Below are 25,327 nucleotides of genomic sequence, written 5' to 3' on the forward strand. Positions count from 1 at the left end.
AGTATTCCCAGTCCCTCTCTCCCCTCAGATCACAGTATCCCCAGTCCCTCTCTCCTCTCACATCCCAGTATTCCCAGTCCCTGTCTCCCCCCAGATCCCAGTCCCCCCAGTCCCTGTCTCCCCTCAGATCCCAGTATTCCCAGTCCCTCTCTCCCCTCAGATCCCAGTCCCCCCAGTCCCTCTCTCCTCTCACATCCCAGTATTCCCAGTCCCTCTCTCCCCTCAGATCCCAGTCCCCCCAGTCCCTCTCTCCCCTCAGATCCCAGTCCCCCCAGTCCTTGTCCCCATCTCCGTCCCCCCCGCGCCCCTCAGGCCCCGCCCCTCAGCGCCCCCCGCTTCGGCGCCTCCGGCGGCGCGGCCCAATCCCGTTATCCCGCCGCTCCGCCGCCTCGCCTCTATTGGTCGAACGGGCTGAGCGACGTGCGGCGGAGCCAATGGACTGCGCGGTGGCGGCCGGGGGCGGGACATCCTGCGTGCCGTGCGGTGCGGGCCGCCCCCGCCGCCTGCCCGGTGCTGCCGCGGCCTGGGCTGGGCCTGCAGCGCCCGGTGCCCCCCGGTGCCGCCATGCCACACAGCTTCAAACCCGGGGACCTCGTCTTCGCCAAGATGAAGGGCTACCCGCACTGGCCGGCCCGGGTGAGACCGCGGGGCCGCGCCGCGGGGGGACGGACCGGGAGGGGGGCGGGATCGGGAGGGGGGACAGGAGACGGGATGGGGACGCGGTAGCGATCCCGGTCCCCGGAGCGGAGGGCCCTGCCGGGATGGAGGTGCCATAACGGTACCTGTACGGGGATGGGGATCCCGGACCGGGATGGCGACACGGTACCGGCGTGTGGACACGTACCGGGATGGAGATGCCATAACGGGACCCGTGCCGGGACGGGACGGCCTGAACCGGGATGGGGAGGTGGTACCGGGGTGGACATGCTGTAACGGTACCTGTACCCGGACGGGAGGGTCTGTCCCGAGATGGGGACCCGGTGCGGGTGGGCGTCCCGTTCGGGATGGCGGAGCCGTGTCGGTGTCTGTCACGGGGTGTGAGCCGGTGGTGACACGAGGGGCCTGTCCCAGCACACGGACTGGGATGCGGGGCCGCATCCCTGCACCCGTACTGCATGGGAAGGTCCTGTGCTGGGATGGGGCCCGGTTCCAGTGCGGGGGGTCCCATCCCAGCACCTCTACTGGGATGCGAGCCCAGCCTGGAATGGGGTGTCCTGTACCGGAATGGGGCACCGCGGATCGGCAGCTGTACTGGGATGAGGGTCCAGCACTGCCGCAGAGATCCCGTGTGGGAGCTCCTGTCGCGATGGGAGCTCGGTACCGCGATGGGGGCCTGGGCTCTGTCCCGTGTTGGGGACACTCCGGCTGTGACACGGCGTGGGGCTGCTCTGAGCGCTCACGGTGCGGGATCAGCGGGTGCTGCTGCGCTTTTGGGGGGATGTTTGGGGTGCTGGAGTGTTTGGGGATGGGGACAGCTGGGTGCCACTGCCCGGGTGACAGCGTCGTGCTCCCGGAGAGCGGGAGCTGCTTTGGGATATGCTCGGCTTGGGGATGCTCGGGGGCTCTGCGGGGTCCCCGGGAGCGGCCGAGGGCGTGGCACGGTCACCCAGTGCCCTTGGATGGGAAGAGACCGGCAGGTGGAACCGTGTGGGATCGGGGAGCTCAGGGGGCCGGAGCTGACGCCGCTTGGCTGCACCTCGCCGTGAGACCCGGGACTGCCGCTCCTGCCAGGACAGCCCCTCTGCTTTAGCTCGCTTGCTTTTTTTGGGGAAGGGTCCCCCCCTGCCCCGAAGACCTCCCCAGCACCCCCTGCTCACCCCGAGGCTCCCCCTGCCCGCGGCCCGGACCGCCCGGAGCACAGAAGACGGGGTGTCCGGCCGGCAGCGGGGCTTTTCCTGCGGCCGGGCTCCAGCCAGGACGGACCCTGCGGCCGCTCGTCCATCGCCCGCGCCGCCGGGGCCCGGCCGTGGATCCCGGGGGAGCAGCGCAAGGCCCACGCTGCCCACAAGACCTCGGTGCCGGATCCTTCCCGTTACTCTGGTAGAGATCCCGCAGGGACTCGGATCCGTAGCCAGGGCCCCGTCCGGGTGCTTTCCTGCCGCGCTTGGCTCCGAGCGGCTGCCGGACCCGACGCCGCTTGCCGGGGCTGAGGACACGTGTCACCGCTGTCTCTGACCTCCTCGTGCTTTGGGTTTCCTTTCAGATCGATGACATCGCGGACGGCGCCGTGAAACCCCCCCCGAACAAGTACCCCATCTTCTTCTTCGGCACCCACGAGACGTAAGCGCTGCCTCGCTCCCCCCGCCGGGCTCTGCCTCCGCTCCGGCCTCACCTCTGCTTTGTCTCTCTCCAGCGCCTTCTTGGGCCCTAAAGATCTGTTCCCTTACGAAAAGTATAAAGACAAATACGGGAAACCAAACAAGAGAAAAGGCTTCAACGAGGGCTTGTGGGAAATCCAGAACAACCCCCACGCCAGTTACAGTGCCCCTGCGGTGAGTGTGGGCTGGGCAGGGCAGGGGGCCGTGGCCCCTCCGTCCCCCCGAGCCGCTCCTCCTTCTCTGCTTCTCCTCGCTGCCGTGCCGATTGCTTCCAGCTTCCAGCTTGGCTTCCTTGGGGTGGAATTAGCTCCCCTCTCCTTCCCTGCCCTCTCCCTTCCTCAGGGAGTCTGCTCTCCTCATCTTCCTCCACAGAGGGGTTTCCCTCGGGCTTCCAGGAGCACTGGAAGTTCCCAATCCTCTGGAGGAAGGTGCTTCTGCCCCGCTGTCGCGGTGGAACCGGGCTCGTGCTTTGTGCTGCTTGCCCAAAATCCTGGAGATTCTGTTTTCAGAGCAAGAACTTGAGGCTTGCTTGTCCCTGGCTCCTGGATCTGCTCGGGGACTGTTGGGAAGTCCCCTTCTCCATCCGTTCCCGAGGTTCCTGTGCTCTCCAGTGGGATTTGGAGTGGCTGGGCTGGGGAGCAGCTCTTTGTCAGCTGCTCGTGGGGGCATCTCACAACCGTGATTGGGATTCAATTTATTGTGTAGAGATCCTCACGGGAGGCGTCGGCCTGGTGGGGCTGAAGAGGCAGAGGAAGGTTTGCAGGGTGGGCTGCAAGGCTGAGGTGGTCCCTGGAGATCAGCACGTGCAGGGAATGAGCCCCCCCGGGCCATGCCATGGCCAGGGCAGGAGTGAGGATGTGGTTTGAGGGGCAGGGGCTGGGAAATGAGCCACCCAAAACTGTGCATGTCGGGTAAGGTGAGGCTGTGGAGGTGCTCGAAAACCTGGAGATTGGTGGCGATGAGGGAGGCAGCACCTGCCGTGGCCAGGAATCCACTGGGAGCTCCCATCAGGGATGAGGGACCCAGCGAGGCCGAGGGCTCCCCAGCACCCACTGCGTCCTGTGGGCAAAAGGAGCAGGAGAAGACACTGAAGTTCCCTTGGCTTTGAGACCTGAGTGAAGCGAGGTGCCAGGAACAGCCAAGGGTGAGCAGAGGCTTTCCAGCAGTTGGAAGAACCCCGGCTCTAGGAATGTCAGTGCTGCCACACGCAGAGGAGCAGCCCAGAAGATGAAGTTGGGGCGTGATGTCCCGGTGTGAGGAACCTCCCGATGGGCTGGAGAAACAAGGAGACCTTCAGGGAGCAGGACACAGGCGATGCCACCTGGGAAGAGCATGGTGGCCACCTGGACTCCTGGTGTGGACCTTTCCCGTGGGGAAGATGTGAGAAGAGGACAGGAAGATCCAAGTGGAGGCAGAAGGAGAGGCTGAACCCGGCCACCCCGGCTTGTCTGGCGCCGTCAGGGCAGAGGAGGGCTGGGCTCTGCTCCAGGCTGCTCCAGGGGTTTTGGCAGGGCGTGAGGATGGGGGGCAGAGTGCAGCAGCACCCCGGGAATGTGTCAGGGGCTGTGGGACGGGGTGCAGCATTCCCAGAAGGGCTGGCGGCGTTGTCCGGAGCTGCTCCGGAGGGATCCGTGCCGGGAGGGGAGGCTGCCCCGCGCTGCTCTGCACACCCAGCTCTGCTCTCCTTCGCTCCCCACCCTCTCCCTCCTCTCCTGCCCCCACAGATCCCCCACAGACCCCCCCCTAACCCCACTGTCCCCCCGCTGCCTTTAGCCCGCGAGCTCCTCGGACAGCGACGTCCCCGAGAACGACCCCATGGCGGGGAGCGACGCCGGGGACGACGAGGACGACTCTGCCATGGCCACGGTGCCCACGGAGAAGGTGGACAGCGATGAGGACTCGGACAGAGGCAGCGACCACAGCGGGCTCAAGAGGAAATCCTTGGCCATGAAAGTGAGTGTGGGCTGGGGACAGGAGGGTGGCACAGCCGGGGGACACTGTGGAGCTTTCCTTGGACCCACCTCAGCAGGATGTGGTGGAGAAACCGACTCCCTCTGGATTCTCCAGTGGGAAACGGGGCCCAGCGTGGTTTTGGGGGTCTCACGGCTGTCTCACTGGCCAGTCCCAGTGGGGTTTGCAGCCTGGAGGAGGAGCCAGAGCTGCAGCTCTTGCAGGGTCGGTGGGGAAGAGTTGCAGAAAGCCCTTGCCAGGAAACAATTGCTTTCCACGGAGGGTGAAGAAGGAATGGGCTTCTCTTACCTTGTCACCTCTCCTTTGCCAGATGCCTGTGACAAAACGGCCTCGGAAATCCTCCGATGACTTGGATCAGGGCAGCCCCTCTGTCACGGAAGAGGAGAACTCAGAAACGTCTTCTGAGTCGGAGAAAAACAGCGACCAGGTGAGAGGATTTGGGGATACACTGGCAGGATGATGGGGAGAACATCCCTCTGGGAGTGGGGCAGAGGCTGGAGGGAACCTGACTGACTTCGTACCGTGGTGGCACTGTTCCACATTTCCTCATATTCCTATTTTCCCCCAGGATTTCACTCCTGAAAAGAAGCCAGCGGCCCGGGCTCCACGGAGGATGCCGGCAGCAGGGAGGAAGAAGAAGGTGAAGGACCCCTGATCTGAGGGAGGCTGGGCTGTGGGGAGGGGGAGCTGGGGGTGACAGGGCTGTGTCCTGGGCTGGAGCACCTGCAGGGACCTCGCTGATCTCTTGGTGACCTGCTGGGGCTCGGCACGCCGGCACCCAGGACGCTGCTGGGTTTGGGGTGTTGCTGGGACCGGGGCAGTGCCGCCCCACGGCCGCCCTCCATCCCAGCCCCGCTCTGTGCCTGCAGAAAGTGGAGTCTGGCTCTGACTCCGACTCCAAAGTGGACTCGGATCTGGAGATGGGCAATGCCACCGTGGACATGACCAAGTCAGACTCGGACTCGGACTCGGATGTGTCGGTGAAGAAAGCCCCACGGGGCCGCAAGCCAGGTACCCCCGGGGCTGCTCCTGCTGCTGCCCCTGCTCCTGCTCCTGTCCCTGCCCCTGCCCCTGCTCCTGCTCCTGCCCCTGCCCCTGCCCCTGCTCCTGTCCCTGTCCCTGTCCCTGTCCCTGCTCCTGCTCCTGTCCCTGCTCCTGTCCCTGCTCCTGTCCCTGCTTCTGCTCCAGCTCCTGCCCCTGCCCCTGCTCCTGCTCCTGTCCCTGTCCCTGTCCCTGTCCCTGCTCCTGTCCCTGTCCCTGTCCCTGTCCCTGTCCCTGTCCCTGCTCCTGTCCCTGTCCCTGTCCCTGTCCCTGTCCCTGTCCCTGCTCCTGTCCCTGTCCCTGTCCCTGTCCCTGTCCCTGCCCCTGCCCCTGCCCCTGCCCCTGCCCCTGCTCCTGCTCCTGCTCCTGCTCCTGCCCCTGCCCCTGCCCCTGCTCCTGCCCCTGCCCCTGCTCCTGTCCCTGCCCCTGTCCCTGCTCCTGCTCCTGCTCCAGCTCCTGCCCCTGTCCCTGTCCCTGCTCCTGCTCCAGCTCCTGCTCCTGTCCCTGCCCCTGCTCCTGCCCCTGCCACCACCTGGGGACGGGAGTGTGGGATCTCGGGCATTCCCGAGGCTCTGGGGTGCCATCCCGAATCGTGGGCACATTCCAGAACCCCTCTGCCTCCGCACCTCGGGGCTCTTTTAACAGAGGGACCTCCAGTGCTGGTGCTGAACGTGTCGCTGTTGTCTTGCAGCTGAGAAGCCCCCTCCCAAGCCCCGGGGCAGGAAGCCGAAGCCGGAGCGCGTCCCCAGCAGCTCCAGCAGTGACAGGTGAGCTCGGCTGCGACGCCGTCCCCCCTGGGCCGGGCCGGGGGTGACGCAGGGGTCCGAGCCTGCCCTGTCCTGGCAGTGACAGCGACAGCGACGTGGATCGCATCAGCGAGTGGAAGAGGCGGGACGAGGAGCGGCGGCGGGAGCTGGAGGAGAAGAGGAAGAGGGAGCAGGAGGAGGAGATCCGTCGGCTCCGGGAGCAGGAGAAGGAGGAGAAGGAGAAAAGGAAGGAGAAGGCGGAGAAGGGTGAGGAGGTGCACTCGGACTCGGACAGCAGCGCCGAGGATGAAATGGCCAAAAAGGGCCGGAGGGGCCGGGCCAAGGCTCAGTCCTCCTCAGACTCTGAGCTGGAGCAGGAGAAGGAGGTGAGTGTGGGGCCCTGGGGGTGGATGGACAAGCTGTCACCTCCCTGTCAGGCCATCAGGAGCGGCAGGGACGTGCTCTCCTGCTCTTGGGTTACCCTGCAGCTGCCCACAGTGTTGGGAAGGGTTGTGTCCATGGCGTATCCATGCCTTGGAGTGGGAGCTCTTCCCCTGGCCCAGGATCCCTCATCCAGCTGTGGGCCTCACATCTGGCACAGGGTGCCCAGAGCAGCTGTGGCTGCTCCGTCCCTGGCAGTGTCCAAGGCCAGGTTGGACACTGGGGCTCGGAGCACCCTGGGACAGTGGGAGGTGTCCCTGCCACGGCTGGGCTGGGATGAGCTTTATGTTCCCTTCCAACCCAAACCATTCCATGGCCTCCAGGGTGCTCTTCCACCACAGGCATGGCGTTTGTTCCACTGTCACCCTGGAGCCTTTGGGAGCACGTAGGGTGACAGTGTGCCATGGGGTGACCCTGTGCCGTGGGGTGACCCTGTGCCGTGGGGTGATCCTGTGCCATGGGGTGATCCTGTGCCATGGGGTGACAATGTGCCATGGGGTGACAATGTGCCATGGGGTGACCCTGTGCCATGGGGTGATCCTGTGCTGTGGGGTGATCCTGTGCCGTGGGGTGACCCTGTGCCGTGGGGTGATCCTGTGCCATGGGATGATCCTGTGCCGTGGGGTGATCCTGTGCCATGGGGTGACAATGTGCCATGGGGTGATCCTGTGCTGTGGGGTGATCCTGTGCCGTGGGGTGATCCTGTGCCATGGGGTGATCCTGTGCCATGGGGTGACCCTGTGCTGTGGGGTGATCCTGTGCCATGGGGTGACAATGTGCCATGGGGTGATCCTGTGCCATGGGGTGACCCTGTGCCGTGGGGTGACCCTGTGCCATAGGGTGATCCTGTGCCATGGGGTGATCCTGTGCTGTGGGGTGACCCTGTGCCATGGGGTGACAATGTGCCATGGGGTGACCCTGTGCCGTGGGGTGATCCTGTGCCATGGGGTGACCCTGTGCCATGGGGTGACCCTGTGCCATGGGGTGACAATGTGCCATGGGGTGATCCTGTGCCGTGGGGTGACCCTGTGCCATGGGGTGATCCTGTGCCGTGGGGTGACCCTGTGCCGTGGGGTGATCCTGTGCCATGGGATGATCCTGTGCCGTGGGGTGATCCTGTGCCATGGGGTGACAATGTGCCATGGGGTGATCCTGTGCTGTGGGGTGATCCTGTGCCGTGGGGTGATCCTGTGCCATGGGGTGATCCTGTGCCATGGGGTGACCCTGTGCTGTGGGGTGATCCTGTGCCATGGGGTGACAATGTGCCATGGGGTGATCCTGTGCCATGGGGTGACCCTGTGCCGTGGGGTGACCCTGTGCCATAGGGTGATCCTGTGCCATGGGGTGATCCTGTGCTGTGGGGTGACCCTGTGCCATGGGGTGACAATGTGCCATGGGGTGACCCTGTGCCGTGGGGTGATCCTGTGCCATGGGGTGACCCTCTGCTGTGGGGTGACCCTGTGCTGTGGGGTGATGCTGTGCTGTGGGGTGACCCCTTGCTCTGCTGTGGGGTGACAGGGGTGCCCTGTGCCCTGGGGGTGGCTGTGGGGTGGCCGTGGCGTGGCCGTGGGTGCCGCTGTGGCGTGGCCGTGGCTCTGCCAGCGCCGCAGCAGCGAGGGCTCTGCCGCTCTCCCTGCATTGTTCTCTCCCCCAAGGTAAAGAAGCCGGCGAAGAAACAGCCCTCGGAGTTGTCAAGGAAACCAAATCAGAAGGAGAAGAGGGGCCGAGCAGAGGAGAAGCCACGGAACAAGTCAGCATCTCGGCGTCTCCCTGCCTCCCCTTTCCTCCTGGGAATGGAGCTGTTCCTGCTCCGGCGCCCCGGGGTGGGCGTGGGGCTCGTGGGGCTGCAGCACCCGCGCTGGGGCTGGGCTTGTTCCTCCCCTCCTCCCGAGCTGAAGGGGCTGGAGGAGCTATTGGGGGTTCCCAGGATGAGATCCTGTGGTGTTTTCTTCCTGGTGGGGCTTTTCCTGCCTGCATTCCTGGGAAGCTGGGGCGCGGGGTGAGGGGTCCTGGATGCCCCAGGCAGTGCCACCCCTCTTAGCCCCGTGGTGGGCAGGGGGTTCACCACAACCATCTTCCCTTTTCCTGCCCTTCCCACAGACCTCTGAAAGTGGAACGAGGCCGGAAGAAATCCGACCCGATCCCCGAAAGGAGGATGGAGAAGAAAAAGGGTGAGAGAGCTGCTGCTTCTCATCACAGAGGGAGGGGAGGGCTCCAGGGTTGGTTCCCCCATCGCTGGGACAGCGAGGGATCAGTGAGGTTGTGCCAGGGCTTTTCCCAGCGCTGCTGTGATCCCAGGATCCCTGGCATCCCCTCCCTATCCTGGCACACCCCAGTCATCCTCTCCAGAGACATCCTGGGGCTGTGCCCGACTGTGGAAGCGTGGGAGGACACAAACCCCTGCCTGGGAGTGATCCCGGGCCCCAGAGCACGTCCTGGGCTCTGGGCAGGGCCGTGGGCTCTGCTGCTGCCCTGACATCTCGGCCTGTGTCTCTCCCTCTGCTCCAGAGCCCACAGTGGAAGAGAAACTCCAGAAACTTCACAGTGAGGTCAAGTTTGCGCTGAAGGTCGATAACCCGGTGAGTGCCGCTGGCCTGGCCTGGCCTGGGACATCCCTGCTCGTCCTTTCCTGGCTGTGATACCCGGGAATGCTCCTCCTCCTCCTCCTCCTCTTCCCTTTGGGGTGCTGGGGGGCCCCGGGTGCCCCCAGGGCAGCTCCTGATCCCGGTGCCGTCCGTGCAGGACATCAAGCGGTGTCTGAACGCCCTCGAGGAGCTGGGCACGCTCCAGGTCACTTCCCACATCCTCCAGAAGCACACGGATGTGGTGGCCACGCTCAAGAAGGTAGAGCAGAGGGCTGAGCCCTCCCTGGGGCCGGGGGGAGCCTGCCTGGCTCTAAGGGGGTCCCTCCTCCCGCTCCCCGGGGCAGATCCGTCGCTACAAAGCCAACAAGGACGTGATGGAAAAAGCGGCCGAAGTCTACAGCCGGTTGAAGTCTCGTGTGCTGGGACCAAAGATGGAATCCATCCAGAAATCCAACAAAGCCGGGCCCGAGAAGGACAAGGGGGAGGCGGAGAAGGGCCAGGAGAAGCTGTCGGGAGCGGAGACGCGGAATGAGAAGGGGGAAGAGGAGACAAACGCTGGTAACGTTCCTGCACGTCCCTGAACGTGCCGGGATCCTTCCCTGCCCTGTCTGGGCGCGTCCCCGTGCCCTCCTTGCGGCGTGCCCCGTCCTGCTGGGGACACGGGACGTGGGGAGGTGGCTGTTGGCCTCGGGCTGGAGCGATCAGCACCTCCTGCTTTGCTGGAGTGCCAGCAGTGGGAAAGGGCTGGGTGGGGAACGCAGCGAGGGCACAGGGCAAACCCCGAGCCCCACGCCCGGGCCCTGGGGGCTCCACGCTGGGTTTTGGCCCAGGACGGCTCCTCCCTGCCAGCCTGAGCTCTGGTCAAGGAACGTGGAGATGTCCTTGGACACTGGGTCAGGCTCTTGCACAGGGAGTGGTGACTGGGATCTTCCAGCCTCGGAGCCGGGTCTGTGCCTGGGGCCGTCCTGGCTGCAAGAGCCTTCCCAGAGGGCCTGGCAGGGAAAATCAGCCCTGACGGTGCCTCTGGGCTGGGGGATGGAGGTTTGGGGGCCCTTCTTGCAGCTGTGGGGGTCAGCCCAGTCCTGGGGTCCCCTCAGGCTCGGCTGCGTGTCCAGGGACAACCTGTGGCCATGGATCCTCAGCGCAGGAGGGTCGGGATGAATGAGGGGATCCAAGAGCCTGAGCCTCTCTCTCTGCCCCTCAGACCTGTCAGGTCCTGTGAATGGTGAATCCCTGTCCCAAAAATCAGAGGGCACAGAGGAGAAGGACAAGAGCCAAGGGCCAGGAGCTGGGGAGCTGGAGGCACCCACAGAGGAGCCCCACAACAAGTGAGTGTGGGGCAGGGCCGGGGGCTGCCGGCCCCTGTGGTCTCTGGGCTCTGCAGGGATGGTGTGGGGGAATCCTGTGGGTTGTGGAAGGGTTCTCCCAGCTTGGGAAGGAGCTGGGATGTGGCAGGGGTGCGGCTGAGCTCTCCCTGCTCCTGCTCTCCCCCAGCAGCATCCAGGACTATCCCAAGGCCGGGCCAGAGCGAGCTCGCGGGGAGTCAGAGGCTGCGGATGAGGAGGAGGAGGAGAGCTGAGGAAGCGGCTCCCACCTGGAGGAGGAGGAGGAGGAGGAGAGGCTGTGAAGGGAGAGCAGCCTGTGCCTCGTCCCCTGCCCGAGTCACTTCACTAAGTCCCACCGTAGCCGATGTCCTTGGTCTTGTCCCGTGTCCCGTCCCTGCGGAGGCACCGCCCGCGGGGGGGCTGTGCTGGTGTCTGTATTTGTCCCCCCCCTCCCCTCCTTTGTTTTTAATTTTGTTGTTTTTTGTTTTTTGGTTTTTTTTTTTCCCCTCCTACCTAATTTCTTGTGATTTCGACCGACATGAAATGAATATAAAGGGTTTTCTAATGAAAAACAGAAGGAACCCCAGTGTCTCTTTCTTGAGGCGTCTCTGGCTGGGACGAGGGGAGGACCTTAACCCCCTGCCCAGGGTCAGGGCAGGAAAACACCCCACGGATCCCCAAATTCCCTCTGAGCAGGACCAGGCGCTGCTCCAAGCCCTTTTCCCCACAGCCACGATCCTCTCTCCATCCAGAGGCCCCAGGGGGTGGCAGCAGGGCTGGGCACCAACTTCTTGGGGTAAAAACAGAGTGAAAAGGGCGTGTTCTCTCCTAACTGTGCCAGGGAGGAGCTGACCTTGGCACCCACGCTGGGCACCGGCTCAGCGCTGGGCTCTTCGCTCTTTCACAACGCTCCGGAGCTTTTGTCCACGTCCAATAAAGAACTCCCGGCTCCACCCGGCGCCGCCTCCTCCTCTTTGTGCCCCGACCCCGGGGAGGCTGCCCCGAGCCCTCCCCTCTGCCCTGGGGACGCTTCGCTTTTGCTTTTTCCGGGACTGGTTTCACACTCGCTCCGGAAACAAGACCCAAATAAAGCCCAGAACGTCCCCAGTGCCTCTTGCCCAACTGCTGGGAAGAGGGAGGCTCCTTCCAGGACCCCAGGCCCCCTCCAGGACCCCACTCCTGATCCAAGTCCCACGGGGACAGGGACAGGCTTGGGGGGCTGTCTGAGGAATGGGGGCTCAGGACATGGGGGACCCCAGGTCTTGGGGAGGGGGCTGTTCCTCCAAAGCCCGATTCCTCCCCCTCCACGCCCCCAAAGAAGCCTCAGGCCGGTGCAAAACTAACCAGATTTATTGTTTCTTGTGCTGTTTCGACCCTACAAGGCCAGGGGGGTTTGAAGGCACCGAGGACATGGGGGACCCCCAAGAGGCACTTGGGGCGGCCAAGGCACGTAACTGCAGGTCCCCAGCGAGGGGACAAGAGCTGGGGCAGGCAGGGGGGTCCCCACAGAGGCAGGCACAAAGGTGGGGGGGCTGGGGGGCTTTAGCACAGGCTCCTAACGAGGCGTTTTTGGGGAGAAGCAGCCCAGAATGGCTACTCCAGCTCCGCCGGGCGCTTGCCCGAGGGGGCGAAGGGTCCCACCAGCCACGTCAGGGGGGTGTTGAAGGCCACGTGCTCCACCAGCTCGTCCATCAGCTGCCGGGCTTTGGTGGCGTGGCTGCGGGCTCGGGCCAGCACGGGGCCCGTCACGTCCTGCAGCGAGGTGGCAGAAGCCAGCGCCGCCCGCAGCTCCTCCACGTTGTGCCGGACCTGCCCCGCCGTGTCCTGGACGCCGGCGGGGAGGCCCTGCAGGCTGCACACCAAGGGCTGGCAGGAGCTCTGCAGCTGCTGGCTCAAGCCCTGCAGCATGGTCAGCGTGCCCGACTCCACCGCCTGCGGGGGGGACACGGGGGGTGAGGGCTGAGGGACACTGGGGGACACTGGGGGACACCCCGGCTCAGCCTGGGGAGCCCCTGCCCCGCTCCTACCTCCGCTGGCAGCTGCTCCTTGCCGCCGCCCGGCTGCTTCTTGTTCCACTCCTGCCACATCTGCTGCAGCTTCTCCTGCCCTCCCTGCAGCCTCTGGTCCACGCCCTGCTTCAGGCTCTCCACCTGGGACAGGGGCACGGCCCGGATGAGTTGGGGGGGGACCACCGGGGGACACCCCGGGGTGGCAGAGGGGGCGCGGGGCTGGGTCCTACCAGGTCCAGGGTGCGCTGGAGCTGGGCCAGCAGGTCCTGGCTGCTCTGGCGGGCGCTCTGCAGTTTGCCCAGGGAGTGCTGGAGCGCTCGGTGCCGCAGCTTGGTGGAGAGGGAGCCCAGGCGCACGAAGTAGCTCTGCTGCTGCCTCTGCTGCTCGGGGTCGAAGCCCTCCACGGCCGTGGCCAGCTTGGCTGTGGGACAGGAGCTGCTCAGGGGGTGCCAGCGCCACGGTCACCGCCCCACGGAGCCCCCCCAGGCTCTGCCCCCCGCCCCTCTCCGCAGGGTCGGGGTCAGCTGCTCACCCAGCTCCTCATCCGTCATGGGCAGGTAATGGTCCACCAGCTCCTCCGACTTGCCCAGCACGGAGCCCACCCCGCTGGCCACCATCTGGCCCACGGTGCTGACACCGCTGCTGACCGCGGACCTGGTCAGCTCCACGCCGCCCTGCACGGCCCCTTTGGTCATGTCCACCACACCGGTCACTCGGCTGGTCACCGCGTCCTTGGCTCCGACCACGGTGCTGGACACTGCATCCCTGGCTCCGACCACGGTGCTGGACACTGCATCCTTAGCTCCAGCCACGGTGTTGGACACTACATCCTTAGCTCCGGCCACGGTGTTGGACACTGCATCTTTAGCTCCAGCCACGGTGTTGGACACTGCATCCTTAGCTCCAGCCACAGTGTTGGACATTGCATCTCTGGCTCCGGCCACGGTGTTGGACACTACATCCTTAGCTCCAGCCACGGTGTTGGACACTGCATCTCTGGCTCCAGCCACGGTGTTGGACACTGCATCCCTGGCTCCAGTCATGGTGTTGGACACTGCATCCCTGGCTCCAGTCATGGTGTTGGACACCGCATCCTTAGCCCCAGCCACAGTGCTGGTCAGCACATCCTTGGCCCCCGTCACCGTGGAGGTCACCAGCAGTTTGGTGTCTGAGATGATCTGGGTGGACACACAAACCTCCGTTAAGCACTGGGGGCCCTGGGGGTGCTGCCCACCCCACCCCACCCCACTGCACCCCACCGCACCCCGGTACCTTCTGCGGGGGCTGCTGCAGGATGGGCAGCTTCTCCTCCAGCTTGTCCAGCCCTTTGCAGGCCAATTCGTTGGCGGTGGAAACTGGAGGTGTAACAATAGTTGAGTTTAACACCCTGCGCCCTGCAGGAGCTCTGCTAGCGCTGGGTTTCCCATCACCCCAAAAATTCACCCCCACATCTTTTCTTCCAGCTTCTCCAGCAGTTTATTCCTTGGCCGTGCAAACCAGAGACACAAAACCAGGTCCTCCCTCTCCCGCTGCCCCGGGAGAGCTCGCTGTGAGCCGGTTTCGGGGTCCCCCGTGCCCGTGGGGTGCTGTTCCCCTCCCTTGCACTCACTCTGGGGCTCCAGCCGGGTGAGGAGGGGCTGGGCCCCGCTCGCTGCTGCTGCCGTCAGGGTCCTGAGCCCCTTCTCGGCGGCGTCGCAGACGGAGCGCACGCAGGGGTGGCTCTCCTTGGTGCAGGTGTAGGCAGAGGAAACCATGTCGTAGGCAGAGCTGACCAGGGGCAGGTTGGCCACGCGCGTCCCGATGCTCTGGGGGCCAGAAGGGCTCAGGGTGAGGGACCCCCAAATCTCACAGGGTGTGTAGTGTGTCCCCAACACCCCGGGGATGGTTTTGGGGGGGGGGCTCCCATGGCTCTCGGAGCCCATCGGAGGGTGGGACAGCCCCGATCCCTGTCTCCAAGCAGGGACCCCCGTGGGTCGGCCCCGATCTCGCCCCGCTGCCCGCACTGACCTGCTGCTCCTCTGCCTTGGGCTGCGCCGGTGTGGGCTCGCTGGTGGCCATGGCGGGGCTGCGGGCACAGGACGGGAGCGTGAGTGGGGTCAGGCCCCCCCAACGCCCCCCTCCGGCCTCCCCAAATGACCCTTCCCTGGAACGGGGCAGTTCCCACGCGGTTGGAAAAACCCGGGACAGGGGGGTCCCCGAGACCGGGATCACGATCGGGATCGCAGGCGGGGTCGGGACCGGGATCGCGACCGGGACCAGGACTGCGACCGGGACCTGGGCTGGGATTGCGATCGGGAACTGGGCCGGGATCGCGATAGGTTCAGGGATTGCGATCGGAACCGGGATCGCGATCGGAACCGGGATCGCGATCGGAACCGGGATCGCGATCGGGATCGGCACCGGGATCGAGGACCGGCTCCGGATCGTGCTCACCGCTGGCGGCTGGGCTCGGTTCTGCTCCCTCGGTTCGGCTCCGGGCTCGCCCCGCTCCTCCCCGCCGCCCTTTATAGCCCGGAGCCCGCCCCGAGCGCATGTGACCGGAGCCGCCCAGCGGGGCCGGCCCGGGGCGGCCCGGGAGCAGCGACCGGGGAGCGCGGGGCCGGGGGGCAGAGAACCCCCGGGGCTGGAGGGCAGAGAACCCCCGGGGCCGGGGGGCAGCGAACCCCCGGGGCTGGAGGGCAGAGAACCCCCGGGGCTGGAGGGCAGAGAACCCCCGGAAAGCGCCTGCACCGAGTCCCCGCCCAGCACCGGCAGCGGGCTGCACTGAGCCCCCGGAACCCCATTCCTCGGCCGGTGCTGCCCTGACCCCCCCCCTCCCCGGTACCGGATCCCCCGGGACCGCGCTGCGCTGACACCCCCTGGGGACCGGACACTCCCGGGACCGGAGTACACCGGCCCGATTCCCCGGGATCCGGCTGCAGTGACGCCCCGAGCCCGGAATTAGAGACTTCCCCCCCACCGGCGCTGGTTCCTCCCGCTCCCCGACCTTCCCTGGCACCGATCCCCCCTCGGACAGAGCCCTGACCCTCCCGAGCGTCCCCTCCCCTCGGGCGGGTCCCAAGCGCGGGGGTCCCGGTGCTGCCCCACACCTGGCCCGGCGGAGCTGGTCGAACTGGTCCCAGCGGGTTCCGGCGGCCGGAGGATGGACAGTTCTGGGGCGCCCAGCGCCGCCTGGGTCACCCTGCCGTGACCACGTCGTGCTTGTGACGTCGGGGATACCCCGGAGCGTGCCCAGCCCCTCGACGATGACAACTGGGACAAAGTTCAGTGCCACACGGCTGCGGGTCACAGTCCAGGTGTCCTGGCACCTTGTGGCACCCATCCTCCCGGCACCCCGCGGAATCCCGTCCCACTGGGGTGCCGTCCCACCCCAGCACCCCCTTTTTGAGCCCCCTCCTCGGGGGTGCCCCCGGCTCTGCCGCCCGTGCAGAGCCCCCCGGTGCTCCCGGCACGGTGGCTCTGCCACAGCACTGCAAGCTCTGAGTCATTTTTGAGGCCGAAAAACTTGTTTTCTTCCTCTTTAAACTGGTTTGAAGCTGTTCAGACACGAAATCCCAGTGCTCCCGGGGCTTAGCCCTGGATCCCAGACAGACTCACGCTGCGTCCTCCACCTGCCACCATCCCCGCAGGAGCCCCCGGCCGTGACGCTGGGGTCCCACGCCGGGTCACCGGGTCCATCACCCCCTCAGTCCCGGCGGGATCGGCGTTCGTAGCTCTGGGTGGGCGCTCCCCCAGCTCAGGGGCACCGGGGACTCAGCGCTGGCTGCAGACCCGGGGGGCGGCGGGCGCCCGGCGCGTGCCCCCCACGGTGACACAGCCCTCCCACTTGGACATATCCACCGGGACGTCCTCGGGATACTCCACGAGCGCGGGGGCGAAGGGTCCCAGGATCCAGGGCAGCGGCGTGTGCTGCCCCACGTGCTCCAGCAGCCCCTCGAGGCTCAGCTGCGCCCGCATCACCGCGTCCCGGCTCTGCGCCAGCACCATGCCCGACAGGTCCTGGAAGGAGCGGGCGCTGGCCAGAGAAGCCTGGACGCCCTCCACGCCGTGCCGGACGTGTCCCGCCGTCTCCTGCACGCTGCTGGGGAACGCCCGGGCGCCGGCGGCCAGGTGGGAGCAGGCGGCGTGAAGCTGGTGCAGGAGCCCCTGGAGCATGGCCAGCGTCCGAGCCTCCACCTGCGGGGCGGGCAGCGGGCAGCACGGGCTGGGGGTGATGGACCCACGCCTGGTCCACCCGGGTGTCCCCTTGCCACGTGTCCCCACCTCAAGGGACTAAATGGCCGCTGTCCCCACCCTCTCCAGACGGAGCCAGCTGTCCCTCACCGTCCCCCCGGCCCGTACCTCGTTGTCCTCCATGGGCACCGCGTCCTGCTGGCTCCACTCCAGCCACAGGCCGTGCAGGTGCTCCCGCGTGCTGTGCCAGGGCCCGTCCGTGCCCCGCTGCCCCTCCTCGATCTGCGGGGAGGTTCAGCCAGGTGGGAGCACACCTGGGGCCCGCACGGGGCCGGCACGGGGCTGGCATGGTCCCTGCCCCATCCTTACCAGCTGGATGACGTGGTGGAGCTGGGCCAGGAGCCGCTGGGCACGGAGCCGTGCCCGCTGCAGGTCCCCCAGCGAGCGCCGCAGGGCCCGGTGAGGCAGCCTGGCCGACAGCGAGCCCACGCGGACAAAGTAGCTCTGCCAGCGCCTCTGCCGCTCCTGCGCGGCCACCTCCGTGGTGACCTCCGTGCCCGTGGTGACCTCCGTGCCCGTGGTGACCTCCGTGCCCGTGGCCACCTCTGTGTCTGTGGTCACCTCCGTGCCCCTGGTCACCTCTGAGCTCGTGGTCACCTTGCCCGTGGTCACCTCCTTGCCCTTGGCCACCTCCCTGCCCATGGTGACCTCTGTGCCCGCAGTCACCTCCGTGCCCCTGATCACCTCTGAACTCGTGGTCACCTTCTTGCCCGTGGTCACCTCCGTGCCCGTGGTCACCTCTGTGCCTGCTGCCGCCGCTGTGGGAGCAGGGGTGAGGGCAGCGTGGCTGGGCCATCCTGGGCTGGGCACTGGAGCCCAGCGTCAGCAGCCACAGGATGCTTGGCCACCGGGTCATGTGGAGATGCCACCCCAAGCCAGGTGGCCTCTGCGGTCACCTCAGCTGTGACACGGGGCCAGCTGTGCCTAATGTCACCCAGTGCCAAGCTATAAATACCCGGGCGGGCACACAGGACTATATTTGCTCTTGGGTTTCCAGGTGAGAGTTCACCCAGTGCCATCCCGTGTCCTCCGGACGGGGACTGTCCCCACGTGGGGTCACCGCTCTGGCACCGCCGTGGGGCCACCACGCGCAGGCGATGCCAAGGCGGCGCTGAGCGACAGGCTGGGGGGTCCCAGCAGCGCCTGGCACCCCGAGATTTGGGGGACAGGGAGCACTCACCCAGCTCCTCGCCCGTCCCGGGGCGGTGCCCATCCAGCAGCGACTCCGATTTGCCCAGCACGGCGTCCACGCCCGTGGCCAGCAGCCGCCCCACGCGGGTTCCCACCACGGCCCCGAGCGCCGAGCGCGTCCTGGCCACGGCCCCGCTCACCGTGCACGACACCAGCTCCCTGGTCCCGGCCACCACCTGGGAGGGGACAGCGCGGGGGACGGCTCGTGCCCGCTCCTCGCTCAGCGCCGGAGCCCTGCCCGTGTCCCCCCGGGTGACGTTACCCTCTCGGGGGGCTGCTGCAGGATGGGCAGCTTCTCCTCCAGCTTGTCCAGCCCTTTGCAGGCCAATTTGTTGGCGGTGGAAACTGGAGGTGCGAAAACAGGAGGGTTTAACGCCCTGTGCCCTGCAGGAGCTCCGCTAGCGCTGCGTTCTGGGGCACCCCAAAATTCAGGGGGTGCTTCCCCTCCCACCCTGCAGCTTCGCCAGCCCTTTTCTCCATTGGTGACACAAAGATGCGAAACCAGGTCCTCCCTCTCCCGCTGCCTCGGGAGAGCTCGCTGTGAGCCGGTTTCGGGGTCCCCCGTGCCCATGGGGTGCTGTTCCCCGCCCTTGCACTCACTCTGGGGCTCCAGCCGGGTGAGGAGGGGCTGGGCCCCGCTCGCTGCTGCTGCCGTCAGGGTCCTGAGCCCCTTCTCGGCGGCGCTGCAGACGGAGCGCACGCAGGGGTGGCTCTGCTTGGTGCGGCCGTACGCCGAGGCCACGGCCCCGCAGGCGCAGCTCACCAGCGCCAGGTTGGCCACGCGGTTCACCACGCTCTGAGGGTGTGCGGCGACAGTAAGGTGGGGTCCCCAAAGACACCCGCAGCCCCCCGCCCCCCAAAACCCCTCCGTGCGCCTCTACCTTGGTGTCCGGCCCGGCCTCTGCCGGCGCCGCGGGGTTTTCGGCCGACATGGCAGCGGCGGCTGCAGCGGGGAGAGGGAGAATTTGGGGTGCCGTGGGTGGGTGAGGCTGGCGGGGACCCCCCCTGGGGATGAGACCCTCAGCACCCCCCAGCCCCTGCTCCCTGCTCGTGCCCCGAGTGGGAGCGGCTGGTGGGCTCTGAGGGGCTCCCGGGGGCGTTTTCGGGGGTCTGAAGGGGGCTTGGGGTGGGGTCCCCTGCCAGGAAAAGGGGGGGGCTGTGACCCCTCAACCCCTCTCGGACCCCCGTATCCCCTCGGGGATGCCCCTTTTTGGGGCCAGGGAGGGCTTTTTGGGTGATTCAGCAGCAGCCAGAGCGGACGCGTCTGTCGCAATCCTGCGCTGGGAACGTGCTGCCCGTCAGCGGCGCCTCGGCGGGGGCAGCCCCCGGAGCCCCGCAGGGAACCGAGCACCAGCGGCCCCCCCTGGACCCCCCCTGGACCCCGGGAGCCCCCCCTGGACCCCGGGAGCCCCCCCTGGACCCCGGGAGCCCCCCCGGACCCCGGGAGCCCCTCTCCCCTCTGGTGTCTCCCGTGGCACCTCCGGCCCGGCCCCGCGCTCTCCGGGGACGCGTTCTGGGGGGGTTCGGGGGGGCTCCAGGCCGGTCACTGGAGGGGTCGGGTCCCCTCGGGACCCTGCGTTTGTTCCTTTGACTTTCCAGGGGTGTCCCTCTGCTGTCCTCGGGGTGTTCCGGGGACCTCGGGAATCCCGACCTCCCCCGGACCCCCCCGGAGGCTCCCGGGGACCTCCGGACACCCCCCGGGACCACCTGAACCCCCCCTGGAGCCTTTCTGGTGCCCCCCCGGGATGCCCCCGGCCTCATTTCCCCCCCTTCCGCTCCCGCCCAGCCCCGGGCACGGTACTCACGGGGTGGGGGTGGGGTTCTGTCGCGACCCCCGGGCGAGATCGCGACCCCGGGCCCCGCCCAGCCCGGCCCCGGGGGGGGGCGGGAGCCAATCAGAGAAGGGGCGGGGCAGTGCCTCAGCCAATGAGAGGGATGGGCGTGGCAAGGGCGTGGCTTGTGGCGGGGAGAGCGGGGGGACAGCGGGGGGACAGCGGGGGGACAGCGGGGGGACAGCGGGGGGACAGCGGGGGCACAGCCCGGCACCGACACCCCGCCACCTCTCCCGTGTCCCCGTGGTCGCTGTCCCGCCCCCGCTCCAGGTGTTTCCACCCCTGTTATCCCCACCCCTGGTGTCCCCATCCCTGGTGTCCCCACCCCTCGTGTCCCCACCCCTGGTGTCCCCACGCCAAGGGACCCAGTGATGGGCGTCCCCAAGCCCGAGGACCCCAAGGCCAGCTGTGCCCACGCCAAGTATCGCCACATCAAGTGTCCCTTTGGCAGATGTTCCCCAGCCCAGGTGTTCCCGTGCCTCCAGAGCCCCTCAGGATGCTCAGGCCAGGGGCTGACGGGGGGCAGAGGGCCGTGGGTGACACGGCGGGGAAAGGGGACAGGCAGGGGACACGGCAGGTGGGTGGCACGGGCAGGGACGCGGTGCGGGCACCGCCTTATCCCGGGGGAATTGGTGGGACAGCGGGATGCGGACCTTGGTGGGTGCCAGGGTGCGTGCGCGGGGCGGTGCGGTGCCCACCGCGGGGTGGGGGGCGTCACCCTCTGTCCCCCGGCCGGTCCCGGCTCCCGGGGGCGGTTAAGAAGGTGCCGAGGCGGCGGCGGGGGAATCGCCTCCGGTAACCGGGTGTTTATTGGGGCCGCGGGGTACAGCCCGCGGGCGGCCGCATGCATGGCCGCTGGGGAGGGGGGGGGGGCTCCCGCCGCCCCCTGCCCTATTTACAGCCTGCCACCCCCTGGGGACCCGCCATCCCCCGGGGACCCGCCACTCCCCCGCGACACGCCACCCCGGGTGGGTGCCGGGCAGGGGTGGCACCGAAAGGGCACCCTTTGCCAGCAGAGAGTGGGCTCGGTGGGGACCCCCCCCGACCCCGGCTGTGCTTTCCAGGAGGGGGAGCCGGGGGCAAGGACGGGCAACCCCCAGGCTGGCACTGGGGAGGGGTCGACCCCAGACTGGGGGTGGGAGCGCGCCCCATCCCCAGATAACGCCACATTCGGGGGGGCCCCCAGCCCCCAGCACCCGAAATGTTCTCCGGGTTCCACCACCGCAACCGGAGCACCCCCGGCCGTGTGTCCCCGGGGGGCTGGCAGCACCCAAAAGGCCCCCCCAGGGCCTGGGGGCACAGCCCAGTGCCCGCGTCCGTGTGTCCATCCCGCCGCCCCCCAGGGATCCCCCTCCCAGGGCGCTGCCAGCCCCGGGCCCGGCCTGGGGAGGGGACACGGTGGGCGCGCCCCCGCCCAGGAGCCGGGACAAAGCAGCGGGAGCGCGCAGGGCACTGCCCCACGCCAGCCGGGGACACCCCCAAACCCTACCCGGGGGCACCCAGGGGGTGCCTGTGCCCCCCTCCTCAGCCATGCAGCACCTCACCCCCTGCCCGCAGCTCCTGCCCGGCCGCCCCTCCCTGTCCCCAGGGAGCCGGGGGTCCCATCAGTGTCCTGGCGAGGGGGACGCGCACAGCCCGGCGCCCTATTTTCCCGAGGGAGTCCGCTCCACGCCGTAGCGCAGGAGGTGGTGCAGGTCCGTCAGCGGCCTCGGGGTGCCCGGTGCCCGGGCTGCCCGCGCTGCCGCCCCGCGCCGCCCGTAGCCGCCCGTAGCCGCCGCCTCGCCGCTGTTGAACGTGTGGTTCCTCTTGAGGTGGGCGCCGGGGCGGCCCGTGCCGTTGTTGGCGTTGAAGTTCAGCTGCTCGGGGTGCCAGGGAGGCCCCTCGCTAAAGTCTCCCCCGTCCCCGCTGGGTGCCGACACCACCCGCCGGCGCTCGGGGCTGGGGCGCGGCGTCCCGCCGAAGTCGCCGTAGGAGCCGCGGGGCTGGCGGCGGGCGCCGGCGGGTGGGTGCTGCCGGGCGCGGGGACCCTCAGGAGGGTCCCGACCCCAATGCCCGTCGCCTGAGGAGTCGCTGAGTTCGGCCTCCAGCTCCTGGTCCACCAGGATGGCGTGGCAGGAGAGGGGGATGCCCCGCGGCGGGCGGCCGGAGCCGCCGTGCCCCCGCCCGGCGCCCGCGGGCCCGGAGCCTCCAGGGTCCCGCAAAGCCGCGTTGATGATGTTGTGACTCTGCTCCCAGGTGCAGTTTTGGAGGGAGCCGGGGCAGCGTTTCTGCTGCAGCGGGGTCTGCTCCGGCGTGGGCAGCACCCCCGAGTCCAGGTCGTGTTGGGCGACCTTGCCCAGCTCCTTGGGCCACCCGTTGGGCATCAGCGGGGCCAGCAGGGCTCCGCGAGCCCGCCGCTCGCCCAGGCGGCTGACGCTCACCACCGACTCACTGTGCGCCAGGATCGTCTCCTTGTCCTTGCGCCGCGCCAGCTCCTTGCGGTCCCGGTGCCCGATGAACCAGCACACGCTGAAGCCCGAGATGACGGCGCCGATGACGAAGGCGGCGACGGAGGAGATCACCAGGAGGTTCACGGACACCAGCCCGTCCGGCTCGTCCACGAAGCTCTCCGTCACCAGCCCTGGGGGTGGGGACGCGTCAGGGGGGACCTGCGGGTGCTCCCCACCCCGGCCCCCAGCCCGGCCCCGCGCTCACCCTCGCACTCGCCCAGGTGGGACGTGCTGCCGCCGGCGATGTCCTGCTCGAAGGCCACCCTGGGGGTGCAAATTGAGGAGGGGTCAGCGGGTCCCCGATGGCCTGGCAGAGTCTCCCAAGCTCCCTTCGGCGAGCCGTGAGCTTGCGGGGGCTCAGCCATCGGGGGCTCTCCGGGGACCCCGCTGTGCCCCCTGCGCTGCCCCCGGGCCCGGGGCGTTACCTGGGACTGGGCTCCAGGAAGGCGCAGGAGCCCTCGGCTGTCCAGCCGCAGTAGGGATCCCGGCTCCCCAGGCAGTTCCTGCAGCCGGCAGAGACCTCAGGGTCAGCCCCGATGAGGGGCATGACACCCCGGCCCCCGCCAGGGACTGCCCCCGCACCGTGCCGTGCCTCAGTTTCCCCGGCGGTGCCGCCGGACCCCAGCACGGGGGCGAATTCCTGGGATGTGAGGCCGCGCACAGCCCCCAGCGGCGAGCCCTGCCCGGCCCCGAGGCACTCACTTCATGCAGCCCGAGTGCTGCTGGCAGCGAGCCACGGGCGCCCTGGCCACGCACGGGGGGAAGGCCAGCAGCAGCGACCCCGCGGCCTTGTCCAGCTCCAGCCCCAGCAGCCGCCGCTCGTCCTCCGTGTCCCGGCCGCACCTGGGGACGGGGCAGAGCGCATCACAGCCCCAGCCCTGGCGCACAGGGCCCTCCACAGGGCCTGTCCCAGGCCAGAGGTTTTCTCATCCCTCACCCTCGCATCCCTCTCAGCCGTCCTCTCCATCCATCCATCCGAACACACACCCACCCCTTTTACTGCCCCGTCTCCCCGCTCTGGCACCCTGGCACTCACTTCCCGGGCTGGTAGGTCTCAAACTCCTCCAGGAAGACGCTCTGGCTGCCGGGGGCGGCGGGCGCGGGGCTGCTGCTGGCGTTGGGCAGGATGAGGAACTTGAGCACGGTGCCGGTGCTGGAGCCCAGGAACACCACGGTGTGGTTTCCCCACGGCCCCGCTGCCGTGTCCACCACGATCTTACGCAGCTGGTACCTGCGCGGGCGTGGGAGCAGTGTTGGGGTGTGGGGGAGTCCAGGTGTCCCCAGGGAGGGGGAACTGGGGCAGGGTGAGGGATCCAACCCCATCTGCATGTCCCCATCTGCATGTCCCCATCCCTATGTCCCCAGCTCCAGCCCCACATCGCTGTCCCCGTCCTCACCTCCCCATCCCATGTCCCTGTCCCCATTCCCTGTCCCTGTCCCCTGTCCCCATTCCCATTCCCTGTCCCTGTCCCCATTCCCTGTCCCCATCCCATGTCCCTGTCCCCATTCCCTGTCCCTGTCCCCATTCCCTGTCCCCATCCCATGTCCCTGTCCCCATTCCCTGTCCCTGTCCCTATGTCCCTGTCCCCATTCCCATTCCCATTCCCTGTCCCTGTCCCCATCCCTGCTCACGCCCCGGCTGCCCTGCTGGCAGGAGGCTGCAGCCTGAGAGCGCCGCTTGATTAATTCCCCATCAAGCAGCAATTAAGGCAGATTTAATTAGGACGAGACAATCTTGACTGCAAAGTGTATGAGATTTATCAGCTCTCCCAGCGCTCCCAGCGCTGGCACAAGAGTGGAAAGGCAGCACGGGAGGCTCTGGCCAGCACCTCCCGGCCCCTCCCAGTGCCTCCCAGTGCCTCCCAGTGCCCCCCAGCCCCCTCGGGCACCCACCGGGTCATGGTGCGGAGGATCCAGGGGGCGTTGCCCAGGGCCGGCACCGCCTCGTCCATCAGCGGGTGCGTCTTGACGAAGTTGAGGATCTCGTCGGGGAAGGCGCTGGAGGAGTTGTAGCGCATCCCCGGGGAGGCGCAGCACCCGGGCCTGCGGCCACAGGGCGGCTCAGTGGAGCTGTCCCCAGCCCTGTCCCCGTCCTGTCCCCATCCCAGTCCCCAGCCCTGTCCCCATCCCCGCTGGTGGCTGTGGTTATCATCACCCCTGTCCCCATCCTGTCCCCAGCCCTGTCCCCAGCCCTGTCCCCATCCTGTCCCCATCCCTGCGGGTACTGGCCGTGGCTGCCACCATCCGCTGTCCCCAGCCCTGTTCCCTTCCCCAGTGCCACCACTGTCCCTGCCAGTAAGAGTCCCTCGCCAGCCCTGTCCCCAGCCCCGCCCCTCACCGTGGCTTTGGCACCATGTCCTCTGGCACAGGTGTCCAGATGGACTCGGGTGACTTCTGCTCCCGGAACCGTCCCTCGAAGACGGCGGCCACTTGGGTCATGTCGAAGGCGCAGACGGCGGAGCCGGGAATGCTGCAGGGACACGGCTGTGGGGTGAGCACGGGGAGCGCGAGGGGCCCCCAAAGGCAGATCCCAAACGGAAACGAGTCCAGATCCTGTCCAGGACCCAGCCGGACCCATCCCAGGCCTCATCCCAGATCCCACTCAGGATTCCACGCAGCTCCCAGCTGGCACCCAGCTCAGACCCCGCTGAGCCCGGGCAGTCTGGGCCGGGCACAAGAGCCTCTGACCTGTTGGCGGGCGTGGAGAACACGGCCAGGACCACGGGGCGCCCGTCCAGCTCCAGGATGTCCGTCACGGCTTGGATGACGTTGAAGTAGAAGTGGGAATCGCCCGGCACGGAGCAGTTGAGCCGGGCCTTGAGGAAGGACGTCCACTGCTTCTCCAGCACCCGCTGCGAGCCCCCCATGTCGTTCTTGCACACCCGGGCCACCCGTGACACCACCACCTGCGGGAGGACACCCATCACCACCCCGCCCCAAGGGCAGTCCCCGTGCCCCTGTCCCCACCCCGGGTGTCCCTGCAGCGTCACAGAATGGTTTGGGTTGGAGGGGAGCTCAGGGATCATCTCCTTCCCGGCGGGACCTGTCCCACCTTCTCCAGGTAGTTGAACTCCATGGCGATCTCCCGGAAGAAGAAGTAGACGTGGCTCCTCCATTCCACGGCGTGCACGAAGTAGGGCTCTGCG

General features: G+C 67.7%; 4 protein-coding genes across 10 annotated transcripts in view; 1 reads left to right on the forward strand and 3 right to left on the reverse strand.

Annotated features, from left to right (window-relative positions):
• The first annotated feature begins 498 nt into the window (after positions 1–498).
• On the forward strand, positions 499–11,238 carry HDGFL2 (HDGF like 2). 5 transcript variants are annotated; one of them, XM_040086978.2, is made up of 16 exons: positions 499–636; positions 2,204–2,280; positions 2,354–2,492; positions 4,092–4,271; positions 4,600–4,716; positions 4,858–4,929; positions 5,159–5,300; positions 6,022–6,097; positions 6,177–6,462; positions 8,173–8,267; positions 8,618–8,688; positions 9,026–9,096; positions 9,260–9,361; positions 9,447–9,660; positions 10,307–10,430; positions 10,597–11,238. In XM_040086978.2, the coding sequence occupies exons 1-16, from the start codon at positions 565–567 to the stop codon at positions 10,679–10,681; spliced, it is 1,923 nt and encodes a 640-aa protein (XP_039942912.1). In that variant the 5' UTR covers positions 499–564; the 3' UTR covers positions 10,682–11,238. The 5 variants fall into 5 exon arrangements, with proteins under 5 accessions (XP_039942912.1, XP_039942913.1, XP_058279611.1 ...); XM_040086979.2 differs by having other exon boundaries at positions 10,600–11,238; XM_058423628.1 differs by lacking the exon at positions 499–636 and adding an exon at positions 764–907 and having other exon boundaries at positions 6,183–6,462.
• A 521-nt stretch (positions 11,239–11,759) lies between these two features.
• LOC120763454 (perilipin-3-like) lies at positions 11,760–15,786 on the reverse strand. Of its 2 annotated transcripts, none has more exons than XM_040086766.2 (8): positions 15,526–15,786; positions 14,444–14,501; positions 14,046–14,241; positions 13,709–13,791; positions 12,969–13,614; positions 12,667–12,857; positions 12,455–12,577; positions 11,760–12,359 (listed from the first exon to the last, which is right to left on the reverse strand). In XM_040086766.2, exons 1-8 carry the CDS (start codon positions 15,756–15,758, stop codon positions 12,021–12,023), a joined length of 1,869 nt encoding a protein of 622 aa, XP_039942700.1. In that variant the 5' UTR covers positions 15,759–15,786; the 3' UTR covers positions 11,760–12,020. The 2 variants fall into 2 exon arrangements, with proteins under 2 accessions (XP_039942700.1, XP_039942701.1); XM_040086767.2 differs by lacking the exon at positions 15,526–15,786 and adding an exon at positions 14,870–14,961.
• A 71-nt stretch (positions 15,787–15,857) lies between these two features.
• Positions 15,858–19,226, reverse strand: LOC120763455 (perilipin-3-like). 2 transcript variants are annotated; one of them, XM_040086769.2, is made up of 8 exons: positions 18,742–19,226; positions 18,461–18,656; positions 18,123–18,205; positions 17,850–18,036; positions 17,177–17,427; positions 16,979–17,146; positions 16,778–16,891; positions 15,858–16,612 (listed from the first exon to the last, which is right to left on the reverse strand). In XM_040086769.2, exons 1-8 carry the CDS (start codon positions 18,790–18,792, stop codon positions 16,190–16,192), a joined length of 1,473 nt encoding a protein of 490 aa, XP_039942703.1. In that variant the 5' UTR covers positions 18,793–19,226; the 3' UTR covers positions 15,858–16,189. The 2 variants fall into 2 exon arrangements, with proteins under 2 accessions (XP_039942703.1, XP_058279591.1); XM_058423608.1 differs by having other exon boundaries at positions 16,979–17,427.
• Positions 19,227–20,544: 1,318 nt separating this feature from the next.
• The window catches only part of SEMA6B (semaphorin 6B), a 7,076-nt gene continuing 2,293 nt past the window's right edge, over positions 20,545–25,327 (reverse strand). The window contains exons 3-11 of the mRNA XM_040086484.2: positions 25,234–25,322; positions 24,870–25,087; positions 24,520–24,651; positions 24,075–24,224; positions 23,218–23,412; positions 22,884–23,024; positions 22,607–22,684; positions 22,387–22,445; positions 20,545–22,312 (exon numbers count right to left, since the gene is read on the reverse strand). Of these exons, the coding sequence (XP_039942418.1) occupies positions 21,336–22,312; positions 22,387–22,445; positions 22,607–22,684; positions 22,884–23,024; positions 23,218–23,412; positions 24,075–24,224; positions 24,520–24,651; positions 24,870–25,087; positions 25,234–25,322 (2,039 nt within the window). The 3' untranslated portion in view covers positions 20,545–21,335. The remainder of the gene's footprint in view (positions 22,313–22,386; positions 22,446–22,606; positions 22,685–22,883; positions 23,025–23,217; positions 23,413–24,074; positions 24,225–24,519; positions 24,652–24,869; positions 25,088–25,233; positions 25,323–25,327) is intronic.

Source organism: Hirundo rustica, chromosome 26 (genome assembly GCF_015227805.2).
Source record: "Hirundo rustica isolate bHirRus1 chromosome 26, bHirRus1.pri.v3, whole genome shotgun sequence".
Taxonomy (NCBI): Eukaryota; Metazoa; Chordata; class Aves; order Passeriformes; family Hirundinidae; genus Hirundo; species Hirundo rustica.

Coding starts and splice junctions, on each gene's coding strand:
- HDGFL2 (XM_040086975.2), top strand. CDS start 812: ATGGCGACACGGTACCGGCGTGTGGACACGTACCGGGATGGAGATGCC. Junction 2,493..4,091: donor CCAGTTACAGTGCCCCTGCG/GTGAGTGTGGGC, acceptor CGCTGCCTTTAG/CCCGCGAGCTCCTCGGACAG. Junction 5,301..6,021: donor CCCACGGGGCCGCAAGCCAG/GTACCCCCGGGG, acceptor GTTGTCTTGCAG/CTGAGAAGCCCCCTCCCAAG.
- LOC120763454 (XM_040086766.2), bottom strand. CDS start 15,758: ATGGGTGCCACAAGGTGCCAGGACACCTGGACTGTGACCCGCAGCCGT. Junction 14,502..15,525: donor GACCAGCTCCGCCGGGCCAG/GTGTGGGGCAGC, acceptor CTGTGCCCGCAG/CCCCGCCATGGCCACCAGCG. Junction 13,792..14,045: donor CACCCGGCTGGAGCCCCAGA/GTGAGTGCAAGG, acceptor TTACACCTCCAG/TTTCCACCGCCAACGAATTG.
- LOC120763455 (XM_058423608.1), bottom strand. CDS start 18,792: ATGTCGGCCGAAAACCCCGCGGCGCCGGCAGAGGCCGGGCCGGACACC. Junction 18,037..18,122: donor TGCAGCAGCCCCCCGAGAGG/GTAACGTCACCC, acceptor GTCCCCTCCCAG/GTGGTGGCCGGGACCAGGGA. Junction 16,613..16,777: donor TGCCCATGGAGGACAACGAG/GTACGGGCCGGG, acceptor CCCGCCCCGCAG/GTGGAGGCTCGGACGCTGGC.